The sequence below is a fragment of the Haemorhous mexicanus genome, chromosome Z (genome assembly GCF_027477595.1).
Source record: "Haemorhous mexicanus isolate bHaeMex1 chromosome Z, bHaeMex1.pri, whole genome shotgun sequence".
In the NCBI taxonomy this organism is placed as follows: Eukaryota; Metazoa; Chordata; class Aves; order Passeriformes; family Fringillidae; genus Haemorhous; species Haemorhous mexicanus.
Genome location: NC_082381.1, coordinates 4,158,463 through 4,180,735, shown reverse-complemented (window position 1 = coordinate 4,180,735; position 22,273 = coordinate 4,158,463). Strand labels below are relative to the sequence as shown.

Sequence of the window (22,273 nt, the reverse complement as noted above, 5' to 3'; positions counted from 1 at the left end):
TTGAATTGGCCCGTTTCAGTCTGGGAGTAACTTAGGATGCCATTACCAACAAAGTTGATGAGTTCTTCTTAGCAGATGTGGCTGTAGATGTGAGGGGGAATCAAGTTATAAGCCCTAGGTAATGGCTTATCCCTATGATTCCCTCTTGCCACAGGTGACAAGACCAAGAGCTGTCTTTCCTCTGGCTCTCCCTCCAATTGCTGAAGAAGCCAAGGAGGAGGAAGATGAGCAAGAAAAACTGAAGCGTGCAGCTGTGGTCACATCACCGCCTGCTCGTTCCAAGAGAGTAAGTGCCTATTGTGTGTGGTGCTGTCTTTAGTACAAGGCAGAGGTGCAAGTTTCTGAGCAGCCAGCACTTGCTGTTGCTGGCTGAGGATGCTGAATGCTGGAGTCCTGTATGATATAATCATTTCCTGTAGGCAGTGACAGCAAGAAATTGGCCTTTGACCTGTCATGCTGGGTGGGGCACTGAAGATCTTGGGGCGGCAGCTGAGCTTCTGGCTGCTTTGCTCAGGAAAGCTGCTTCTCTGGGCTTCTGCGATGTTATGGCCAAGGGCCAAGTTGTAGTGCTGGAGCTCAAAGGGCTCTTTTGGTTTGTTTTCCCTTTTTGGAAAGGTGTCTTTGGCTTGTGGAAATGTTTTTAGGTTTTCTTGAGTCGTTCCTCACTTGTAGAGTGTCTGTTGGCCCAGCTGTCTTTTGGCTTTTGCTAAGCTGCATGGAGATGATTGTGCTGTCCATGATGCTGTGGGGAGCCATTCTTGTCTCAGGTGGCCAAAGAAAGGAACCGCGCAGTGTCGAAGCCTCCTTGTGAGGCAAACAGCAGAAGGGGCAACTCTCTGTTGATCCGTTTTGCCCGGAAGTCTGCAGCTTTGGCAATTGCATTGGAGCCCGCAGTGGGGGTGAAGCTGCAAGTCCTTGACTGCTGTCTTGTGTTGCTCAGAAGAGGAAGGCCATCTTGAAATGGTGGCTGGTGTACTTGAAGTCAAACAAGCAACTTTGTGGATGGGGAGCTGTGTCGCTCCGAAGGAGGCAGGGGTGCTGCAGGTCTGGAGAAGCTGCAGATGAAGCAGACTGTGGCCCGGTGGCCAAGAAGGCCAAGGGCATTGTGGCCTGTGTCAGCAGCAGTGGGGGCAGCAGGAGCAGGGCAGTGAGCATCGCCCTGTGCTGGGCAGCGCTGCGGCCACAGGTGGAGTGCTGTGTGCAGCTGTGGGCCCCTGGGAAGCAGAAAGTGATAGAGGGGCTGCTGCGTGTGCAGAGAAGGCCACAGGATCTGGCTAAGTTAGTGGAGCACAAGGCCAGTGAGGAGGTGGTGAGTGAGCTTTAGCCTGGACAAGGGCAGGCTCATGGGGGACTATATAGATGCCTTCATGAGACTGCTCACCACAAGGGCTGTTTCCCTTTCCAAATGTCTGCTCTCTGCATCCAAGTGTTTTAGAGACATGCAGAGATTACACTTTCATCTTGGATTTTGTTGGTTTCCTAGGAGGAGAAGCCCTGTTCATTTTCGAGTTTTCCAGCAAGCATGGAAGCTTCTGCACTATTTTCCGTCTTATATCATGCAATGAAAGGGATTCTGAACCCTTTCTGGTTTTCCATGTCTGCCACAGCAGTTGCAAAAGCCTTGCTGGATCTTTCCTACTTTTCCATTACAGAGCTTTCACGAAATAAAAAGCTGCATTTTGCACAAACAACGTTGCTCACTGAAAGCAGACAGGGAGGAGTAATGAATTCTTAGCAATATATAATGATCTGTTGAATTGGCCCGTTTCAGTCTGGGAGTAACTTAGGATGCCATTACCAACAAAGTTGATGAGTTCTTCTTAGCAGATGTGGCTGTAGATGTGAGGGGGAATCAAGTTATAAGCCCTAGGTAATGGCTTATCCCTATGATTCCCTCTTGCCACAGGTGACAAGACCAAGAGCTGTCTTTCCTCTGGCTCTCCCTCCAATTGCTGAAGAAGCCAAGGAGGAGGAAGATGAGCAAGAAAAACTGAAGCGTGCAGCTGTGGTCACATCACCGCCTGCTCGTTCCAAGAGAGTAAGTGCCTATTGTGTGTGGTGCTGTCTTTAGTACAAGGCAGAGGTGCAAGTTTCTGAGCAGCCAGCACTTGCTGTTGCTGGCTGAGGATGCTGAATGCTGGAGTCCTGTATGATATAATCATTTCCTGTAGGCAGTGACAGCAAGAAATTGGCCTTTGACCTGTCATGCTGGGTGGGGCACTGAAGATCTTGGGGCGGCAGCTGAGCTTCTGGCTGCTTTGCTCAGGAAAGCTGCTTCTCTGGGCTTCTGCGATGTTATGGCCAAGGGCCAAGTTGTAGTGCTGGAGTTCAAAGGGCTCTTTTGGTTTGTTTTCCCTTTTTGGAAAGGTGTCTTTGGCTTGTGGAAATGTTTTTAAGTTTTCTTGAGTCGTTCCTCACTTGTAGAGTGTCTGTTGGCCCAGCTGTCTTTTGGCTTTTGCTAAGCTGCATGGAGATGATTGTGCTGTCCATGATGCTGTGGGGAGCCATTCTTGTCTCAGGTGGCCAAAGAAAGGAACCGCGCAGTGTCGAAGCCTCCTTGTGAGGCAAACAGCAGAAGGGGCAAGTATCTGTTGATCCGTTTTGCCCGGAAGTCTGCAGCTTTGGCAATTGCATTGGAGCCCGCAGTGGGGGTGAAGCTGCAAGTCCTTGACTGCTGTCTTGTGTTGCTCAGAAGAGGAAGGCCATCTTGAAATGGTGGCTGGTGTACTTGAAGTCAAACAAGCAACTTTGTGGATGGGGAGCTGTGTCGCTCCGAAGGAGGCAGGGGTGCTGCAGGTCTGGAGAAGCTGCAGATGAAGCAGACTGTGGCCCGGTGGCCAAGAAGGCCAAGGGCATTGTGGCCTGTGTCAGCAGCAGTGGGGGCAGCAGGAGCAGGGCAGTGAGCATCGCCCTGTGCTGGGCAGCGCTGCGGCCACAGGTGGAGTGCTGTGTGCAGCTGTGGGCCCCTGGGAAGCAGAAAGTGATAGAGGGGCTGCTGCGTGTGCAGAGAAGGCCACAGGATCTGGCTAAGTTAGTGGAGCACAAGGCCAGTGAGGAGGTGGTGAGTGAGCTTTAGCCTGGACAAGGGCAGGCTCATGGGGGACTATATAGATGCCTTCATGAGACTGCTCACCACAAGGGCTGTTTCCCTTTCCAAATGTCTGCTCTCTGCATCCAAGTGTTTTAGAGACATGCAGAGATTACACTTTCATCTTGGATTTTGTTGGTTTCCTAGGAGGAGAAGCCCTGTTCATTTTCGAGTTTTCCAGCAAGCATGGAAGCTTCTGCACTATTTTCCGTCTTATATCATGCAATGAAAGTGATTCTGAACCCTTTCTGGTTTTCCATGTCTGCCACAGCAGTTGCAAAAGCCTTGCTGGATCTTTCCTACTTTTCCATTACAGAGCTTTCACGAAATAAAAAGCTGCATTTTGCACAAACAACGTTGCTCACTGAAAGCAGACAGGGAGGAGTAATGAATTCTTAGCAATATATAATGATCTGTTGAATTGGCCCGTTTCAGTCTGGGAGTAACTTAGGATGCCATTACCAACAAAGTTGATGAGTTCTTCTTAGCAGATGTGGCTGTAGATGTGAGGGGGAATCAAGTTATAAGCCCTAGGTAATGGCTTATCCCTATGATTCCCTCTTGCCACAGGTGACAAGACCAAGAGCTGTCTTTCCTCTGGCTCTCCCTCCAATTGCTGAAGAAGCCAAGGAGGAGGAAGATGAGCAAGAAAAACTGAAGCGTGCAGCTGTGGTCACATCACCGCCTGCTCGTTCCAAGAGAGTAAGTGCCTATTGTGTGTGGTGCTGTCTTTAGTACAAGGCAGAGGTGCAAGTTTCTGAGCAGCCAGCACTTGCTGTTGCTGGCTGAGGATGCTGAATGCTGGAGTCCTGTATGATATAATCATTTCCTGTAGGCAGTGACAGCAAGAAATTGGCCTTTGACCTGTCATGCTGGGTGGGGCACTGAAGATCTTGGGGCGGCAGCTGAGCTTCTGGCTGCTTTGCTCAGGAAAGCTGCTTCTCTGGGCTTCTGCGATGTTATGGCCAAGGGCCAAGTTGTAGTGCTGGAGCTCAAAGGGCTCTTTTGGTTTGTTTTCCCTTTTTGGAAAGGTGTCTTTGGCTTGTGGAAATGTTTTTAGGTTTTCTTGAGTCGTTCCTCACTTGTAGAGTGTCTGTTGGCCCAGCTGTCTTTTGGCTTTTGCTAAGCTGCATGGAGATGATTGTGCTGTCCATGATGCTGTGGGGAGCCATTCTTGTCTCAGGTGGCCAAAGAAAGGAACCGCGCAGTGTCGAAGCCTCCTTGTGAGGCAAACAGCAGAAGGGGCAACTCTCTGTTGATCCGTTTTGCCCGGAAGTCTGCAGCTTTGGCAATTGCATTGGAGCCCGCAGTGGGGGTGAAGCTGCAAGTCCTTGACTGCTGTCTTGTGTTGCTCAGAAGAGGAAGGCCATCTTGAAATGGTGGATGCTGTATTTGAAGTCAAACAAGCAACGTTGTGGATGGGGAGCTGTGTGGGTCAAAAGGAGGCAGGGGTGCTGCTGTTGCAGGTCACCTGAGGATGAGGCAGACTGTGGCCCGGTGGCCAAGAAGGCCAAGGTCATCGTGGCCTGTGTCAGCAGCAGTGGGGCAGCAGGAGCAGGGCAGTGAGCGTCGCCCTGTGCTGGGCAGCGCTGTGGCCACAGGTGGAGTGCTGTGTGCAGCTGTGGGCTCCTGGGAAGCAGAAAGTGATTAGGGGCTGAAGTGTATGCAGAGAATTCCACGGGAGCTGGGCTGGGGTGTGGAGCACAAGGCCAGTGAGGAGGTGCTAGAGAAGTTTTACCCTGGACAAGGGGAGGCTCATGAAGGACCTTCAAGAAGACTTCCTTGGATGCCTACATGACAGTGCTTACCACAAGGGCTGTTCCCCTGCCAAAAGTCCCCTCCCCGCATCCAAGTGTTTTAGACACAGGCAAAGCTGACACTTTGATCTTATTGTTGGTTGGTTTCCTAGGAGGAGAAGCCCTCTTCATTTTCTCTTTTTCCAGCCAGCAAAGATGCCTCTGTACTACTTTTCTGGCTCTTATCATGCAATGAAAGGGATTCTGAACCCTTTCTGGTTTTCATTGTGTCAGCAGGAGTTGCAAAGGTCTTGCTGGCTCGTTTCTTCTTTTCTATTTTAGAGCTTTCAAGAAGTAAAATCTGCATTTGCAGAGACAATGTTGCTCATTAAAAGAGCCAGGAAAGAATATCAAATACATAGCCATATTCTATTCTGTTGAATTGGCCCATTTCAATCTGGTTGGAGTGACTTAGAATGACATTGCCGACAAAGCTGATGATTTCCTTTTAGCAGATGTGGTTATAGATCTAAGGAGAAGTGGGGTTATAATTGATGGGTAATAGCCTGTCTGTCATGCTTCTCTCTTGCCACAGGTTACAAGACCAAGAACCATCTCTCCCCTGCCTCCCTCTGCTCCTGGAGAAGAAGCCAAAGATGAGGAAGTTGAGCAAGTCAAATGGAAGCGTCCAGCTGTGGTCACACCACAGGCTGTTCATTCCAAGAGAGTAAGTGCCCATTCTGTGATGCTGTCTTTAGAGCAAAGCAGAGGTGCAAGTTTCTGAGCAGCCAGCACTTGCTGTTGCTGACTGAGGATGCTGACTGCTGGAGTCCTGCAGGATGTAGGCATTTCCTGAAGGCAGTGACAGCAAGAAATTGGCCTATGAGCTGTAATGCTGGGGCACTGAAGAGCCCGGGGTTGCAGCTGAGCTTCTGGCTGTTTGGCTCAGAGAAGCTCCATCTCTGGGCTTCTGCGGTGTTATGGCCAAGGGCGAATGTGGTAGTGCTGGAGGTCAAAAGGCTCTTTTGGTTTGTTTTCCCTTTTTGGAAAGGTGTCTTTGGTTTGTGGAAGTGTTCTGCAGTTTTCTTGAGTCGTTCCTCACATATAGAGTCTCTGTTGGCCCAGCTGCCTTTTGGCTTTTGCTAAGCTGCAAGGAGATGATTGTACAGTCCATGAAGCTGTGGGGAGCCGATCTTGTCATGTGTGTGGCCAAAGAAAGGAACCGCGCAGTGTCGAAGCCTCCTTGTGAGGCAAACAGCAGGAGGGGCAACTCTCTGTTGATCCATTTTTCCCGGAAGTCTGCAGCTTTGGCAAGTGCCTTGGAGCCCGCAGTGGGGGTGAAGCTGCAAGTCCTTGACAGCTGTCTTGTGTTGCTCAGAAGAGGAAGGCCATCTTGAAATGGTGGCTGCTGTACTTGAAGTCAAACAAGCAACGTTGTGGATGGGGAGCTGTGTGGGTCAGAAGGAGGCAGGGTTGCTGCAGGTCTGGAGAAGCTGCAGATGAAGCAGACTGTGGCCCAGTGGCCAAGAAGGCCAAGGGCATCGTGGCCTGTGTCAGCAGCAGTGGGGCAGCAGGAGCAAGGCAGTGAGCATCGCCCTGTGCTGGGCAGCGCTGCGGCCACAGGTGGAGTGCTGTGTGCAGCTGTGGGCCCCTGGGAAGCAGAAAGTGTTTGAGGGGCAGGAGAGTTTGCAGAGAAGGCCACAGGATCTGGCTAAGTTAGTGGAGCACAAGGCCAGTGAGGAGCTGAGGGAGCTTTAGCCTTAACCACTGAAACCTTGTGAGGGACCTTCAGTATCTCCTCTGTGCATGCAATATTTTACCTACTTTTGGAATTGGCTTTCTTCTCCTTTTTTTATTGTGATTTTTTTGCTTTGCCTAGAGGAAGTGTCTTGTTCATTTTCTTTTTCTCCCAACTAAACTGCTTTTCCTCTTTATTTCCTGCCCTTTTACAGTACTCGGACTGCTACAATTTTTATTCCAAAGTGTCACTTCTCGTGAATGCAGTATATTTTTGCATGAGAACACACCGTTTGGTACAGGGATGTTGGTGCAGAAGAAGCTTTTGTGGCTCCAGGCCTGCCAGCATCACTTTGAACTTAAGAGTGCCTGTGACTTTCTGTAGACAAGGAAATCAATGTGTGTTTTCTTTGGGAATTGAGCAGGAGATCAATGCCCTTGCATTCCAGCTGCTCCTCAGAGATCAGAGGAGCTGGTAGGGGCTGGCCTTTATTTCTTTTTATTGCTTCCAGCCACTTTAGCACCATCAGTATTGTCGAGTCCAAGAGAAGAACTTGCTCAAGCACAGATGCACAAAGAGTGCATTTCCCAGTGCAATGCTCTGGGTCTGATCACTTTCCATAAGGACCTGCACACTCCAGATTCCCCAAGAGTGTGCTTTATTGAGCAACTGGAGAGCAATCTCAGGATTGCTGCTGAGCGGAGCACTGGCTACCAAGTTTTGATGTGTGTAGCAACAGAGAGGTCAGAAAATAGAGATTATAGTATAGAGATCTGTCTGTCTGTCTATCTATCTATCTATCTATCTATCTATCTATCTATCTGTCTATCTATCTATCTATCTATCTATCTATGTAACATTTACATAATTGAATCTTCCCGGCTCTGGTCCAAGGCAGTTGGAGGTGCAAAGGTCACCTAAAGCATCCCTTTCAGGAGAGAATTAGAGACACATTCCCTCCACCAATTCTGAGCAGGCAGAGATGTTTCCCCCTCCTGATAGGATGTTTTTTTCCCCCCTCAGAGTTGTTTTCCTCCTCTGGCCTCTTCTGCCCTGAAGTCTCCAGTTAACTTTTTAGATTGCTGCCTGTCCTAGAGAGGTGGAACAATTCCACGTTTAGCTGGTGTTCGGTGACTCTGGTCATACATGCCATGCATTACATGACACATGGTTTCCTTCACTGGCCTCCCCAGGGCTGTGTTAAGTGCATTCGTTAATGGGGCCTTAACAGAGTCTCTTTTACTGCTGGTCAGAATTCTCAGTTGACAGCAGAGGGAGAAGAAACACCTTGGTTCTCTTCCATATACTGAGGTGGCCATCGAGGCTCTCTGACCTCCATCAGAGATCTGTGCATGCATCCTCATCTTGTGAATGACCAGGTTTTCTAACAAGAGTGTAGATGTCAGAAAGGCAGGAATGCTGGTGCAGGCCTGAAAAGAGCATGAACTCCAGAAGTGTGTCTCACAAGGGGTGAGCTCACACAGGAAACCACCTGCAGAGCCAGGATGGAGCTGTGCGACAGGGCGGGCTGACAGTCACTACTGAAAGACAAACAGGACATGGCAGAAGAAGAGGGAGGCCCTCACCAGACCCTTGAGTAATGCCACACCTTCCCTGTCAGCTGCCTGAGAGGCTGTTGGAGCTTCTGTCCCAGGTGGCCTCTAAATGTAGGGCCAGGGTCACTTTGGAATCTGTGCTTCCCCACGGGCAGAGAATGACCCAGTAGAGCAGCACAGTGCTTTGGGAACGTGAGAGCCCATCAGTCCTTGAGTCTTGGCCCACAAAGGTTGTATGGAAAGTTGAAACCCATCTTCTCTTGCTTTCTGTGCAGGCCCTTCTAGAGAAAGAGCAGGAGCAAACTGCTTCATCAGAGATGCCACGCCCGTCTCAGGGAGAGCTGTTCCCAGCCCGAGAGCAGGAAGAGCAGCACAGGCAGCAGGTGGAAGAGCCAGAGGAGAATGGCCAGGTAAGCCTGACTGGCCAAGTGACAGCAGGAAGGGCAGGAAGAGGGGCATAAAACGGAGCTCTTGGGACTGAGGAGGCCAGGAGTCCCACAGGCACTGGAAGCACAGAGCCTTGGAATCTGCAGAGAACAGCACTGGGACAGGAGGGTTACATTGGAAACAGATGTGGGTAGGGAAGCAGAAAGAAGTGGCTGAATAAATGTGATTTTGAGGCTGCAAGAGGAGAAAGCTGAGCTTGATGGCAGCTCCCAGTCACTTGCTCTGCACTTGTGTGTACAGAACATCAAGGCAGAGCCACAAGCAGAGCTGCCCGAAGCTCAGAGTGACATCATGGCATTGAAGAGAAAGAACAAGGATGACATGAGAAGAGTTCAAGAGGAGAATCTCAATCAGCAGAGGGGCGATCAACAGAACCAGGTGAGTGAAAGAGTGGCAGCCACTCCACTCATGAAACATCCTCTCCCTTCTTGTTTACTGACTAACAAGGACCATGTGCAGGCAGAGCTGCAGGATTCGGAGGCTAGCAACAAGGTAAGGGAGAAGAGGCTGGAGGAAGAAATTAAAATCATCAGAGATAAAGCTAATCGCCTCTCTCAGTCTCTACAAAAGCAAGTGAGTGAAAGAGGGATAGCCACTGCAGTCACCAAACCGGTGGTTTCTGCCCTTCTTGCCTTTCTAGTACAGAGCAGCAGGGAGTGGGGTGATGCCTCTGAGTGCCATCCTGCTGTCGTGTGTATTACAGTCACTCTGAAGGACATTTCCTGGTGTGTTGAATCCCCACTGCTGCCCTGGATGGTTGGACTTGTCCTTTGGCCTTTTGGCCAGCAGTCATCTAAATTGATTCCTGCTTGCCTGTTCTGCTCTCCTTGTTTCTTGAGGTGTTTTTACAGGGGAACATGGTGACCCAGATGGAGGATTGAAGCAAGCTGTCTGTATCCCCTGTCAATCTGTTCTTTCCCTTTCCTCACAGTCGGTGACTCCTGGCTGACAGGGACAAGCTGTAGTCTCTGACTGCTTTGTTCTGTTTGATTTGAGGTGCAAGTGTTGACACCTCACCGGGCAGCCTGCAAAGACTTCCAGCGAATGTCTGGCAATGAAGGGCCCCAAGTTTGGCATGAGGCACAGGAACAGTGCCCACCAGAATTGCTACAGGACCAGCACATCATGGGCTCTGAACCTGCTGCCGCATCAGCATTACCTCGAGGAAGCCCTTCTGTCAAACCTGGGAACTCGAGCTCGGGCAGTTCCTTCGTCTCTCCAAAACAGCAGACTGAGAAGGGGTACCTGGAGATGCTGGGTACGTCTGGTGTGTTTCTTGTCTGAGGGACAGTGTGTTGTGTGCAGGTGTCAGCACAGCTGTACCGAATGCTCCTCCTGAGTTTGGTGTCACAGGGCCATTTAGGACTCCCCAGAGGAAGTGCTGTGCTCCAGGGCAGCGAGAGAGCGCTCTGGGTGTTCCTGCTGCCTCTGAGGGCACCTGGGACTGGCTTGGGTTTGTCTGAGCTTCCCTCTCTGCTAAAGGCTGAAGCAGGGATTGTTCTTGGATCAGCAGAAGGCTGTGACCTAGCAAATAATCCAGGCAATTCCTGTCTGTTAGTGGCCAAACTGAATGGAATTTTCAGCTTCCTAAATCCTCCTTAGACTCCTGACTTCCAACCAGTCATCAGAGCAAAAAAACCTCACAGAAATTGACTGGTTTTGGATTTTTGTCTTTTTGGCTGGGTTTTTTTTTTTTTTGGTGGGGTGTTTTTGTGTTGTTTTTTGTGGGAGCCTTTTGTTTTTTGTTTTTGTGAGGTTTTTTTGTGGTGTTTTGGGGTTTTTTGTTGTTGACTTGTGGGTTTTTTTGCTGGAGTTGGTTTTTCTCCATCCTGAAGGAGCCCTTCTTCCCCACATCTTGTTGATGCCATTTTTGTGACTTACTGTTACCACTACTACATCTGCAGTTTATTTTCATGAGAATGCTGTATTTTTGTCAATAAGAACTACTTTTGAAAGAACATCAGGTTACAGGACAAATAGAGAGCAGGAGGTGTTTTCCATGTGCCCCCAAAGAAAAAAACAGATACTTTTATAACAACCTGTATTTATTCTTCTAGTTTTATGCTTATCAAGATGTGTCCAAGAGACACATCTAAGTGATGTGATCAGATTAACTGGAGGCATTTCTCAGGAGAGAGCCTCCAGCCCACCCACGGTATAGTCCTCAGATCCATGGCACTTTGTCATACCTGATACCCACTCTTTCCCATGACTGTTGCAATCCTACCCATTGGCCAAAGTCCTGCTCACATCAGTCTCTAGGAAAACACATCAAGTCCTTTGTGATTCTGCAGCACAACCCAATGAGTCTGCTTCTTGCCCGTAAGAGCTGCCAGTGCTGTGCTCTCAGATAAGACCTGGTGGGGCTGAGACCAGAGCCCCGTGGATTCTGTGTCTACCATCACCTGTTGGGACAAAAAGGGCATTGATCTGCACCTCAGTGTGGCTGATCTCAAAGCCCATCCTGTTGTGTCCTGAATGGGGGCAACAACTTGTATGGGGCTCAGGCTGGCTGTGGCTTCTTCTCACTGCTTGTCAGTGCTCATGCTTGGGCTTTGCCAGACTTGTTGTGCTGGCTGCCCTCTCCCGGAGGGCTGGTGGGACTGCAGAGGCTGGAGCCTTCCTTAGCTGGGAGAGGGGCACCTTTGAGCTCAGCCTGCTCATAAACAGGTGAGGGTCCTGATGCTGAAAGCCTTGTTGGGATTGGTAATAGCATGAGCTGCTCTGGTTTACAAATGGAAAGGAATTCTTTTGGCAAACTGCTGAAAGGTGGAGAAGATGTCCTTCTCTCCTGGAAATGCATCTCCCTGTGCTTTGTTTCCTGTCAAGAGAACTCTTCAAAGGATTGTACAAAATCAGTCTCTGTGCCAGCCGTCTGCACTGCAGGGCTGCCTGTCCTATTGACGTTGGATGTTGTTACCCAGCTGACCACAAAGGGCTCAGAGCACCAGACAGTGGGGCTGCCCTTTGTATCTCCTGGAAGCTGGGATCTCTGCTTTAAAGTCAGCATCTTGCATTTTGTTTCCCTCAGGGAGAATGGTGAATACGGAAAATCCTGCAATGAACTACACTGAAAAGGAACATATTGGCAGTGGGTGAGTCCAACCGCAGTTACTCCTGCACAACCATGGGCCAGGTGTTTTTCTGGTGGAATGTCTATCCAGCGTGAAGTCAGGCCAGCTGCAAACATGTTCACACACTGGGGACAGATTCTCCCATCTCTCGGTGCTGCTCCGAATTTGTGTGTGTGCTCAGAAGGCATTGTCAGACACACCTCCATGCTGCCGAGGTCTTGCCTGCATCAAGGAACAGGACCTGGAAGATATCCTTGTCTCTCAAGTGTGGGACAGCTCTGTGTTAATTTCTTTAGCATTTTTGTATGTCTCAAAATCATACTGCCCCACTAATGAAAAAAGAAGAAACTTGCTTGCCAGAAAGAGCAACCTACCCCCTATCAAAGCTGTGAGATAACAGTTCCCAGGAACATTTCTTTCCCCTGGTTTGTGGAAGGAAACACTCTATGGTCAGGATAGGAACCCACCATTTAGAAAGTGAAACGCAAGAGGAAAGAATAAACTCCCTTTAGAAGTTGAACCCCAGCGCTTCATGAACAGGCCCAGTGCCCATGCACTTGAGAAGAGCATACATCATCTGCCTTCTGGCAGAGCCCTCCTGCATCCTGCAGCTTTTAGGTATTTACAGCAGAGATCTCCTAAATGGGCTAACTTTCACTCTAGGAGCTAAACAGCTTCTCCTTTCTCTGCTTCTGTTTCATTGCTAGGAGTTTTGGTCATGTGGTTAGAGCACTCAACAATGCCACAGGAGGAGAGGTAAATGTCAACAGCCCCTGCAGACTCTGATGCTCTTGAGGGCCTTCCCCTCTGGGGGGTGGGAGCTGTGGCTGGAGCTTTGGGTAGAGCTGTGCTGAAAAGGCACAAGAAGCACAGACTGGTGCCAGCCCATGAAATACGTTTGGGACTTTGTCCTCCTCAGCTGCCAAAGAAAGGCACGGAGGGCAGCGGTTCCTTTCAGAGAAGGAGGCGCTCACTCGCTCTTCGTTGCCAAAATAAAGGTGGTGCCTTAGAGCACCTCCCTGCTCTTTGGGGCTACAGCTTCAGAGTCCTGAATTCTCATTTCTGGCTGCCAGCAAATACATCTGAAAGTTACTGGTAGTTCCTTAGCCACCTGCAGTGTGCACTTGGGAACTGCACGTAGGGAGAGATCTGCAAGGTGTCCCTAAAAGCCCTAAGCCCTGCCCACAGCCCAAGATGTATCCACCGAGTATTAAGGCATAGATTACTTCTTCTGAATCCCATACAAAGCAGCAGAGAGTATGGTCAGAGGTTTGGGGGTGATAGCTGAGACACCACTGTTTCCAAGTGGACAAGGCAAGATGTCAGTGGCCCCATGTGTTCTGGAACTGCCCCCAAGGAAGCAGAGAAATGGGCTGTTGGAATGTCAGCTCCTAATTACTGCAGTGCCTAATCACAAGGCAGTTTGGCACAGCTCAGCTGTGTCATTGCAAAATCACTTGCTCCATGTGTGTTGTGGTCTCGTGCCACCAGCTTCTCAGGTTACTGATTTTCAATGTCATTTTAGGTGGCCATAAAGAAAATAAATCTTCAAGGACTGCAGAGGAAGCAACTAACAGTTAATGAAATCATGATCATGAAGAGGAATAGGAGTCCCAGTGTTGTGAATTATTTAGACAGGTGAGAGGTCATGGTCTTATCCCATGGATGTGCATTTACATACAGCAAACATGAGAGGTTAAAAACCCACTTTGGTCAGTGGCAGGAAGTAGAGCTGTTCATTATTACTTATTAATATTTCTCTATTCATCTCCAATGGATTAGAAGAGAGTGCATCTTGTTTGCATGAGTTTTCCCTGGAACGCTTGAAAATTATTCCAAAATTATTCAGAACCTGGATCAGCTGTATCTTCTTAAGTCAGTATCCTCAAAATTCGCTGCCTTCCCATTTTTTGGGATTGATTTTTTAAAGTTTCTTAAATGCTAATGAACCATCCTAAAGTGGATTTCCCTTAGATCGTTGCCCCTCTTTGCCATGGTCATGCATGCCAGGAAGACTACATGCTTATTTCCAGAAACACCAGGTGTGAAAGGCTTTTTATCTGGGCTGTTACTAAACTGCACTTTTCACTTGCTGCCCATCTAAGACATCTCCTTTTTCACAGCAGTGCCTTTCTCCTCCAGACTGCACAGATTGTAAACAATGCACAGCTGAGAGGGAATGTCTATTCCTTTGATTCTGTCCTAGTCCCAAAGGGACCTGGAAACAAGAAACCCGGAAGTAAAAAATCAATGTAGCCATGCATGTTCATCTCCACACCCTTGTTTCCTTCTTTCAGCTATCTTCTGGGTGAGGAACTCTGGCTGGTTTTAGAGTACATGGACGGAGGCGCCCTGAGTGATGTCATCAGTGAGACCTTCCTGTCTGAAGAGCAGATGGCAGCCATCAGTCGGGAGGTCAGCAATCCCATCTGTGCTTCCGAGGGCTTGGGCAGGATTGTCTGGGAAACAGGGGCTCAGAGCTGGAGTGATTTCATGTGCCAGACTTTGTTTCTGTGTGGCTGGTATGCTATGGGCAAGTAAAAGCATCTCAAGTGAAACGCCTGCCAGTGCCACTGCACTCACTGTACTCAGTTCTTGTACTCTTATTTCCTGCTGTTGTACTCTAGCTCTGCCTCTTGTATTTGCTGTTCTCCATCTTCCTAAACTTTTGCCTGTCTTCACTGCATTCCTTGCCTGTGACAGCAAAGGTGCTCGTGGCAGGATTTGAAACGAACAGCAAAGAAAAAAGAGAGACTCGTTTTGCTCAGTCCTCAGCTAAAAAAGAGTGCAGCTAAAATGCTGTTTGCTTCTGAGCACATGCACTGCAGCAGCAGTCATCCTGGCTGGTTTGCAGGGGACAGTCTACTAGAGCAGGTGCTGCTGCTCTTTTAAAAAGCTGACATGCCTTTCCTTAGAAAGGTCTTGCTCTTCAAGTGCTGGAGCAGCAAGCTCTTCCTCTCAATGACACTGTGTTCTGCCACTACTCCCCTTTCCCCTGGAGAGGGAATCTTTTAGATTCTTTGTTTCCTTTCCTGTGTGATGAAATGACATCACTAATTTTTGCCCTCCTCTCTCTGTTTTCTCTCTCAGTGCCTGCGAGGACTGGATTTTCTTCACTCGAACCACATCATCCACCGAGATGTGAAGAGCGACAACATCCTTCTCAGAACAGACGGCTCTGTCAAGCTAGGTCGGTATGTTCTTGGTCAGGTGCAGCGTTCCAGGGATGGGGGCTGTGAGGCTGCTTTGAGTGATGGCCAGCTCCCCAGAAATGGAGCTGGTGGTAGTACAGGGGCACTCGCTGTGAGCTGGTGACAGGGTTGACACATGTACAGAGGTATGACAAGGAACCAGCAGTCAAGAGTGGCGTTGCTCTGTGAGCGTCCCTTCCAGAGGGAGGGAACTACAAGTCTAAAGCTTCCAAAGAACAAAAGCCACTGCTGGAAGCAGTGAAAAAACGGGGCGCTTTTTAAAGTCGCCAATGCCAGGACATTCAGCAGCACATTTCCAAACTTCTGCTGGGGAATTCTTTTGTTGGTTTCCTAATTGCACAGAATTAAAATCAAACCAGTATTTTGCTTTCTCCTCAGCTGATTTTGGCCTCTCCACTCAGCTCACCCCTGAGCAGAATAGACGGTGCACGTTAGCCGGGACTCCTTGGTGGATGGCGCCTGAAGTGGTGACAGGTCAACCATATGGCCCCAAAGTGGACATATGGTCTTTTGGAATTGTGGGAATTGAAATGGTAGAACGAGAACCTCCTTACTGCAACCAAAGTCCTGCCTCGGTAAGGAGCAAATACTCTCTGATCCCGCTGTCTTTCTCACCTGCCCCATGTCCTGCGTGCCATTGGACAAAACCCCATTGCCATCTGCTGGAACTACTTCCACCAAGGTCCCCTCCTAAGAATGTCCCTGCAACACATCAGCATCTGCTGTAGTTTTGGTTGCATCAGGTGGGGGAACTCAAGCCTTGCCACATGCAAACAAATTCCATTCTCAGGCAACACTTGCCTTTGGGTTATAAGTGGTTCCACTTCTTTTGTCTGTGGAGATGGCCCCAGTAACAGGAAACAAGCATCTTAGAATTGCTATTATCTTTCCAGAAGTGAAAGAAGGAAACCCAAATCCAAGAAAGTTTCCAAAACTGTGGTTTTTAGAGAAGAACATAACCCACGGTGCAGTTTCTTCTCACTGGGAAACATGCCTGAAACCTGGGCATGAAGGTGTGAAGGCCACAGGGTCTCTTCTGCTTCTTGTGCAGTGCTGCTGAAACACTGAGAGACCATGTTTCTCTCCTAGCCCAAGCCAAGTTCTCCACGTCACCAAGCTCTCCACATCCCCAGACAGAGCCTGGGGATGTGGAGAGCCTGCCAAAACCTGCCAGTGTTTCCTGGCACTTTCTGGGATGAGCCAATCATTAATATATTGACTTGAGGAGCCAAATAAGCAGAGGGTGACCATAGGGATGGCACCTCTTCTTCTTTTGACCATGACAATTTTTTCTTTTCCACATAATGGGAAGCAGAATTTTTCAGACTGCTGAGGGACAGAGCTGCAGGTGGCTCCTGTGTGCCCAAGCAGGCATTTTCATCCCAATACATTTGCGCAGGCATCTTAATGACTCTGTGTTGAATATGAGATTGTAAATGTTTGTTTCCTTACCTGGGGATAAACAGATGGATTTCCTTTCTTCCAATTAATATTGTTTTCAAGAACAACACAAAAAGCTTGATGAGTTCTATGGCACGAGTGCTTAAGGGACCAACAAGCACTGCAGAGATACCTTTCATCTACTAATCCTTGAAAATTAGTTATCATAGCAAAGTCCCTTTTCCAAAAAGCCTCTCAAGCTGGTGTGAATCCTCAGAGATGCAAATGTGCTTTTGCTGATGTAGTTCCCACTACCTAGGTCAGTCAATGAAATCAGCTGCCAAGGCAAGATCTGTGGGACGGTGGAAAAGCTGTGGTTGCATCGGGGTTTGGGGTTTTGGTTGGTAAAGGAAAGTCATCTCTGGGTCTCTGCCAGGGCAGAAACTGTCACTGAAGAAGAGAGGTTAAACAAAGACATGTGGCAGAGCACCTAGAGATGTGAAAGCAGCAGGGCGAGCCTCGTGTTTCCTTCTTCTGCAGGCTCAACGCCTTATAGCCACAGTAGGGACCCCAAAGCTGCGACATCCCAAGCTCCTCTCAGCTTTGCTGCGTGACTTCCTGAGCTGCTGCCTTCAGAAAGACGAGGAGGAGCGCTGGTCTGCCATGGAGCTCCTGCAGGTAAAGTGTGAAGGGGCTGCAGGTGAAACAGGGTCTGAGGGATGGGCTCCTCCTCGACTGAAGTCCAAGGCATCAGATGAGCCCCCTTCCTTCTCACCTCCACTCTTGGTGCTCTACAAATGAAAATGGTGAGGAATCCTAGACTGGGCTGGGCTGGCAGGGTCCTGTAAAGGTCCTCTGGTCCAAGTGTCTTGCAATGAGCAGGGACATCTTTAAAGAGATCAGGTTGCTCAGAGCCCTTTGCCACCTGACCTGGAATGGTTCCAGGGAGGGGGCACCTACAAGCTCTTGGGACATCTGTGCCAGGGTGGCACCATGCTCTGAGTAGACAAGTTCTTCCTTAGACCTGCTCTGATAAGATCTCCTTTGTGTTTAAAAATATTCGCCCACATCCTATTCTAACTGGACCTGTAAAAAAAGGTGTCCCCCACTTTCTTCAAAGACACTCTGAAGTCTTGGAAAGTAGCAAAAAAGTCTCCCTGGGCTTGTTCTTCATAAAACTGAATATCTCCACCTCTCTCTGCATTTCCTGAAAGGACAGGTCCTCTGTCCTCTGTTTCTGTTGCCCTCTTTTGTAATTTGGTTGGGTGTTCAGTTTTATCTAACGGCAAAAGAATTGAAGTAGAGCAATGAGGGTAAGGAGACATGAAATGATGGTGAAGGAACCCAAGGAAGCCAGTCCTGGCCTAGCAGTCAGAGATTTGGCTGTGGGCAGGAGGGGCTGTGGGGGGCTCACTCTGAGCCTCTGAGGGGCCCTGGTTTGCTCTCCCCAGCCCACCCTTAGAGGTTTCTGGCACGCAAACAGGGACAGCTGGGAGGGACTTGTCCCAGCCCCATCTGCTGCCTGGCATGCTCAAGCAGACGGGAACTGCCCCAGGGTCACTGCCAGGTTTTGGCAGAATGGGAACTGCAGGACCCAGTGCCACTGGGCTGGCCCTGCTGGGAAGGAAGGTGCCATCCAGCACAGGAGGGGCATGGCATGGAAAGGTAGACGCTGCTCTATCCCCCTGTGGAAATCAGCACGGTGCCTGTCTTTCAAAGGCAGGGGCCTACGTGAGTCATTGGAGTATCCTGAGTAGAAGAAACCCCAGGGACAGAAAGCACCATTTCTAGAGTACTGGCAGGGCAAAAATCCCAGAGAGATGAAGCCATCACAATAAAGAGATGGGTGGCATTCTGGGCCAGGTTTGCCTGTGATGGCAAGGTCCTGCACATGACAACTGGAGAGCTGATGGTCCCATTGTTCTACTTTCTGGGTCTTTTTATGACCCAGAGGAATCCTGATTGAGTCTGTGAAGCACTGAGCTTGGAAAGTCCTGGTTCACTGTTCTTTGTTGTTTTGGTTTTTTGGTTTTTTTCCTATGGACAGCATCCATTTGTGACTTCAGCCAAGCCAGCATCTATCCTGTCACAACTGATCAACTCAGTCAAGAAGAGGAAGAAGAATTAGGAGACGAGAAAGTTACACTCATGTCAAGATGTTATCTCCAAAGGCAATTTACAGTAGCATTGCAGAGTAGAATTCTAGAGTAGGACTGTTGAAGAGTTTTGTACATTAGGATTATAGATTAGGATTATAGAAGAGGATTATATATAAGGATTAATTCAATAAAGTAATTCAATAAAGTTTCTGAAACTTCAACTCATTTGGAAGATTTCCTCTCCTTCTGACCCCTTCAGAAAACTTCCTTCTGAATTACTAGTTGTTTTTTACTGGTGCTAAGTCACACAAATGGCTTCTTTAGTATGGTTTGTAAATGGAAAAGGCTCGTCTTCATTCATTCTCTCCAGACCATACTGCCTTTGGAATATGGCCCGCTGGCTGGTTTTTGCCTAACTTTGGTATTTCTAGTTGAGGCAGAAAGGGCAATGGCATTTGCAGGAAAAAACCAAAGGAGCGGGGCAGCCCAAACACCCTGTGCAGATGCAGGCATTGAGCTGTGACTCGAGAGCATTTGGGTTCCTGCCACTTGGAATTGGATCCCTAAATGCAATGTCTTTGGCAGAAGGAGAGCCTTACTCAAGTGAGAAAGCAGAAAGATCAGAGAGGGGGCTCGGGAAGGTCTCCTGTGGCGCAGAGCTGTCAGCAGCGCCTGTGAGGTGCGAGCGGGCCCGGCCTTGCGGAGCCCCAGCAGAGCCCCGGCAGAGGCCGGAGCAGCCTGAGCCTCGGCAGAGTCAGGCTGGAAGGAGGCCCAGGTAGCTGCAAAGGGCAGCAGCCAGGCCCTGGGTGCCTCTTCCTGGGAGCGGGCGAATCCTCGGCTCTCAGAGCCCGGCTGGCAGCTGGCTGCTCCCGAGGGGAAGCGCAGCCGTGCTGGGCACAGCCCGGACTGGAGGCATTGGTCTGGAGTGTGCCCAGGAGCAGAGCAAGGCGAAGGGCAGCCCAGGGCCGCTGGGCTGGCTGAGGGTTCCTCCTCTTCTGCCGCCTGCTCTGTAACTCCTGGGAAAGGTCAGCAGTGTGTGCAGCACTCTGGGCACCGGGGGAGTGAGCCGGGCTGCTCGGCAGGCTGGAGCACAGGGCAGCCTCCTTCAGGCACGGCACTTCTGCCAGGGGAAGCGAGGCCGGCGGGAGGCAGTGACAGCTTGGCAGGTCACATCTGCAGGAGCCAGTGCCTCACGCAGCTCTGGGAGGAAGCGCCTGCAATCCTGCAGTTCTGCACCGAGCCAGAGCAAAGGGGTGAGATGCAGAGTGTTTTGCAGAAATATTCAGGGCCACCAGGCCAGCCTGCTTTGTGCTGTCTGACGCACAGCAAGCGCTGTGCAATGCCGCTCTGAGCTGCTGGGAGAGAGGGAATCGGGCATGTGCCTGAGAGTTTTGCTTGAGGAGTGAACTGATTTGGAAGGGAGTGCGGAATAATTTCAGTAGGCAGTTGAAATAAATAAGGCAGGAGATCCTTCTCCTCTTTAATGCCTTTATTAAAAATCAGGTTGGGTGGGGAGAACCCACGGGTCTCGCACATGCCACCACTGCTCCCAGTGGCACGGAGGAGGAAAAGTGCAGCTTTGTCCGCTGGTCTGCAGGCAGAGCTGGGGCTTCCATCCTCAGGGGAGTACCAGGACATTGCCCAGTTGTTCAGTTTGACATTCGAGGTCCTCTTTCTAGCCGATGTCTTTTAGGTTAGGGTGAAAGGTAAAAAGGGTCTTAGCGGATACTGGTTTCTGTTCCTCACATCTAGACATCACTTCAATCTCTTAATTCCATGGTGGCTCGTTTTTTTTAGGGGTTTTTCCTGCCAGGTTTGGTCTGGGGTTTCCTCATTTGCATACCAGCCCGATGTCACCTCCTCCTCACAACCCCGGGTGCCATTTTCCAGGTAGCAGCAGGGTGATACTCGACGAAGGGGATTTCTAACCATCAACAGCAGGTAATTAAAGAAAAACTATTAACAACAGGTGATTACAACATGAAATTATTAACAGCAAATAGTTACAACTCCAACTTGGCAGCAATTGGTTTAACTTGCGAACTCTGCAACCTTTAAAAACAATGGACAACTTTTCTCCTCATAACAGCAATCTGTGTTTTCTTCATTAATTTCTGAAAGAAAGTCACAATGTGTTGCACACAGGTAGGGGTATTAGAAAAGAAAGGCCTTCTAAAATCAGGCCTTGCTCTGCTAACTTCCCAGCTGGCCTGTTACGTCTTCTACGTGCAGCCAGTTAACTTCCCATGGGGAAAGTCCTAGGAATGAGTGCAGCTAGCACAACAAGCTATTGTGCTAAGAAATCTGTTTGCATCTGTAATAAATAAGAACTCTGTCTCATGAACGTCCACAAAGGAAAAATGTAATCACCTGAGTAAGAGTGAGTCTTCAAAAGAGAGAGTCTTAGCATGTACACACCAAAACACCTTCTAAGCAATGAATTGTGTGGCAAGAAAACTACCAGCCAGTTGGAGTTGAACGTGAGGTCTGTGAAAATGGTATAAAAATGAGTTATGTGAATAAAGAATTGGCTTTCTCTGCATGAACAAACGGAGTCCCAGCTGCTTTATTGACACAGCAATGTGGCTTCTCTCAGCAAGAGCATTTGCAGGGTGTATTGATGAAATGCTTGTGTTTGCTTCCCAGAATAGGAGGGCGAGGCGTTAAGTGTAACAAATAGGGTTTCATCTTGTCAATTCCTTCAGCTTTAACAGGCAGTGCTGAACCCTGTATTCCCCCACTGCAGTGCTTACTGTGTGCATGTGGCTATCTTGGCCTTGAGAATAACGAAAGTGGTCCTGCTAAGAAGGTAGCTGGAATGCATTCAACATTCAAAGGGAAGAAAGTGTTTAGGAGGCTCTTGACCACCAAAGGAGAATTTGAGGAATGGGATATTTCCCTAACGACTGTGTCAGGAACCAGAGTCGTGTCTGAGGCCCTGCCGTATTTGATCCATGTTTGAGCAGGTTGACAAGACAATGAAGAAAAGTGTATTGTTTAATAGGTGGCAACTTGACCCTTGGAAGAGAAACAATGTGTTGGTCAATCGGTGGGCAGTCAAGCTTTGAAAAAAGGGGAACAATGTTTAATGGAGCCCTTGGTGGCAGGGAGTCATGGAGTCATCATGGCCTCATCTCACAGCCAGCCATGTATGAGCTGATGCCGTAACTGGGAAAATTCCACTCCTGCGCAGGAGATACAAGCCTGGTTCTGGGGTAGAGGAGTGAGAAGGACGAGATTCACACGGTTTTGATCCAGGGGATGTCTTGCAAGTGCACTGCCTACCTGCTCCTGCCGCCAAGCACCACGCTCCATCTCCTTCTCCTGCTCAGCAGATTTTTGGGAATCAAGGGGTTGGTTGTCAGGACCCAGGACATCCCTCTGGTTGTCCTGAGCAGGCAAGACCCCTGCCAGGGGTCTCAGAGACCCGGGCACAGAGCCCAAAAATACCTGTGGTTGTGATTATGACCCGTGGAGCAAATTACCAACCATAGATGAATATCTGCAAGCCACAGTAAATTAAGTAGAATGATAGTGAATTTATCATGGGGTGAAACAGTAGATTTTGGGGTTTCTAGAATAGGGGTTCAGGGGGCAAGATGGAGGGATCTGGGCATGTCCTACCTTTCTCCTTCCTGGCCTCCATCTTCTGCTGGGATGTTGGCACATTTAGATTGGTTTAGAGTAGAAGCTCACTGTCTAACATAGGTGATAGGTATCGGAAAGTAATTGTAAACATTGTATGCATAGTTTTTAGCATAAAGACATAACACCGCCCCGGGGGCAGGCAGAATGCCTGTGACTGTCTTGCTGAGCAGACCTCGGCAGGACAGGAGAAATAATTTTATAGATAAGATTCAATAAACAACCTCGAGACTGAGAAATGAAGAGCCCTGACTCCTTCTTCAAGCGCCAGGCTGGAAAAAGGGACTTTGCAACTTTT

The 22,273-nt window shown here is 49.2% G+C and overlaps 1 protein-coding gene across 1 annotated transcript in view; it reads left to right on the top strand.

Moving 5' to 3' along the window:
- Positions 1-3,625: 3,625 nt before the first annotated feature.
- LOC132342048 (serine/threonine-protein kinase PAK 3-like) overlaps positions 3,626-22,273 on the top strand; it is a 56,990-nt gene continuing 38,342 nt past the window's right edge. The window contains exons 1-9 of the mRNA XM_059874233.1: positions 3,626-3,658; positions 5,420-5,551; positions 8,806-8,943; positions 9,025-9,138; positions 13,165-13,277; positions 13,937-14,054; positions 14,730-14,829; positions 15,230-15,426; positions 16,772-16,909. Coding sequence (XP_059730216.1) covers positions 3,626-3,658; positions 5,420-5,551; positions 8,806-8,943; positions 9,025-9,138; positions 13,165-13,277; positions 13,937-14,054; positions 14,730-14,829; positions 15,230-15,426; positions 16,772-16,909 — 1,083 coding nt within the window. The remainder of the gene's footprint in view (positions 3,659-5,419; positions 5,552-8,805; positions 8,944-9,024; positions 9,139-13,164; positions 13,278-13,936; positions 14,055-14,729; positions 14,830-15,229; positions 15,427-16,771; positions 16,910-22,273) is intronic.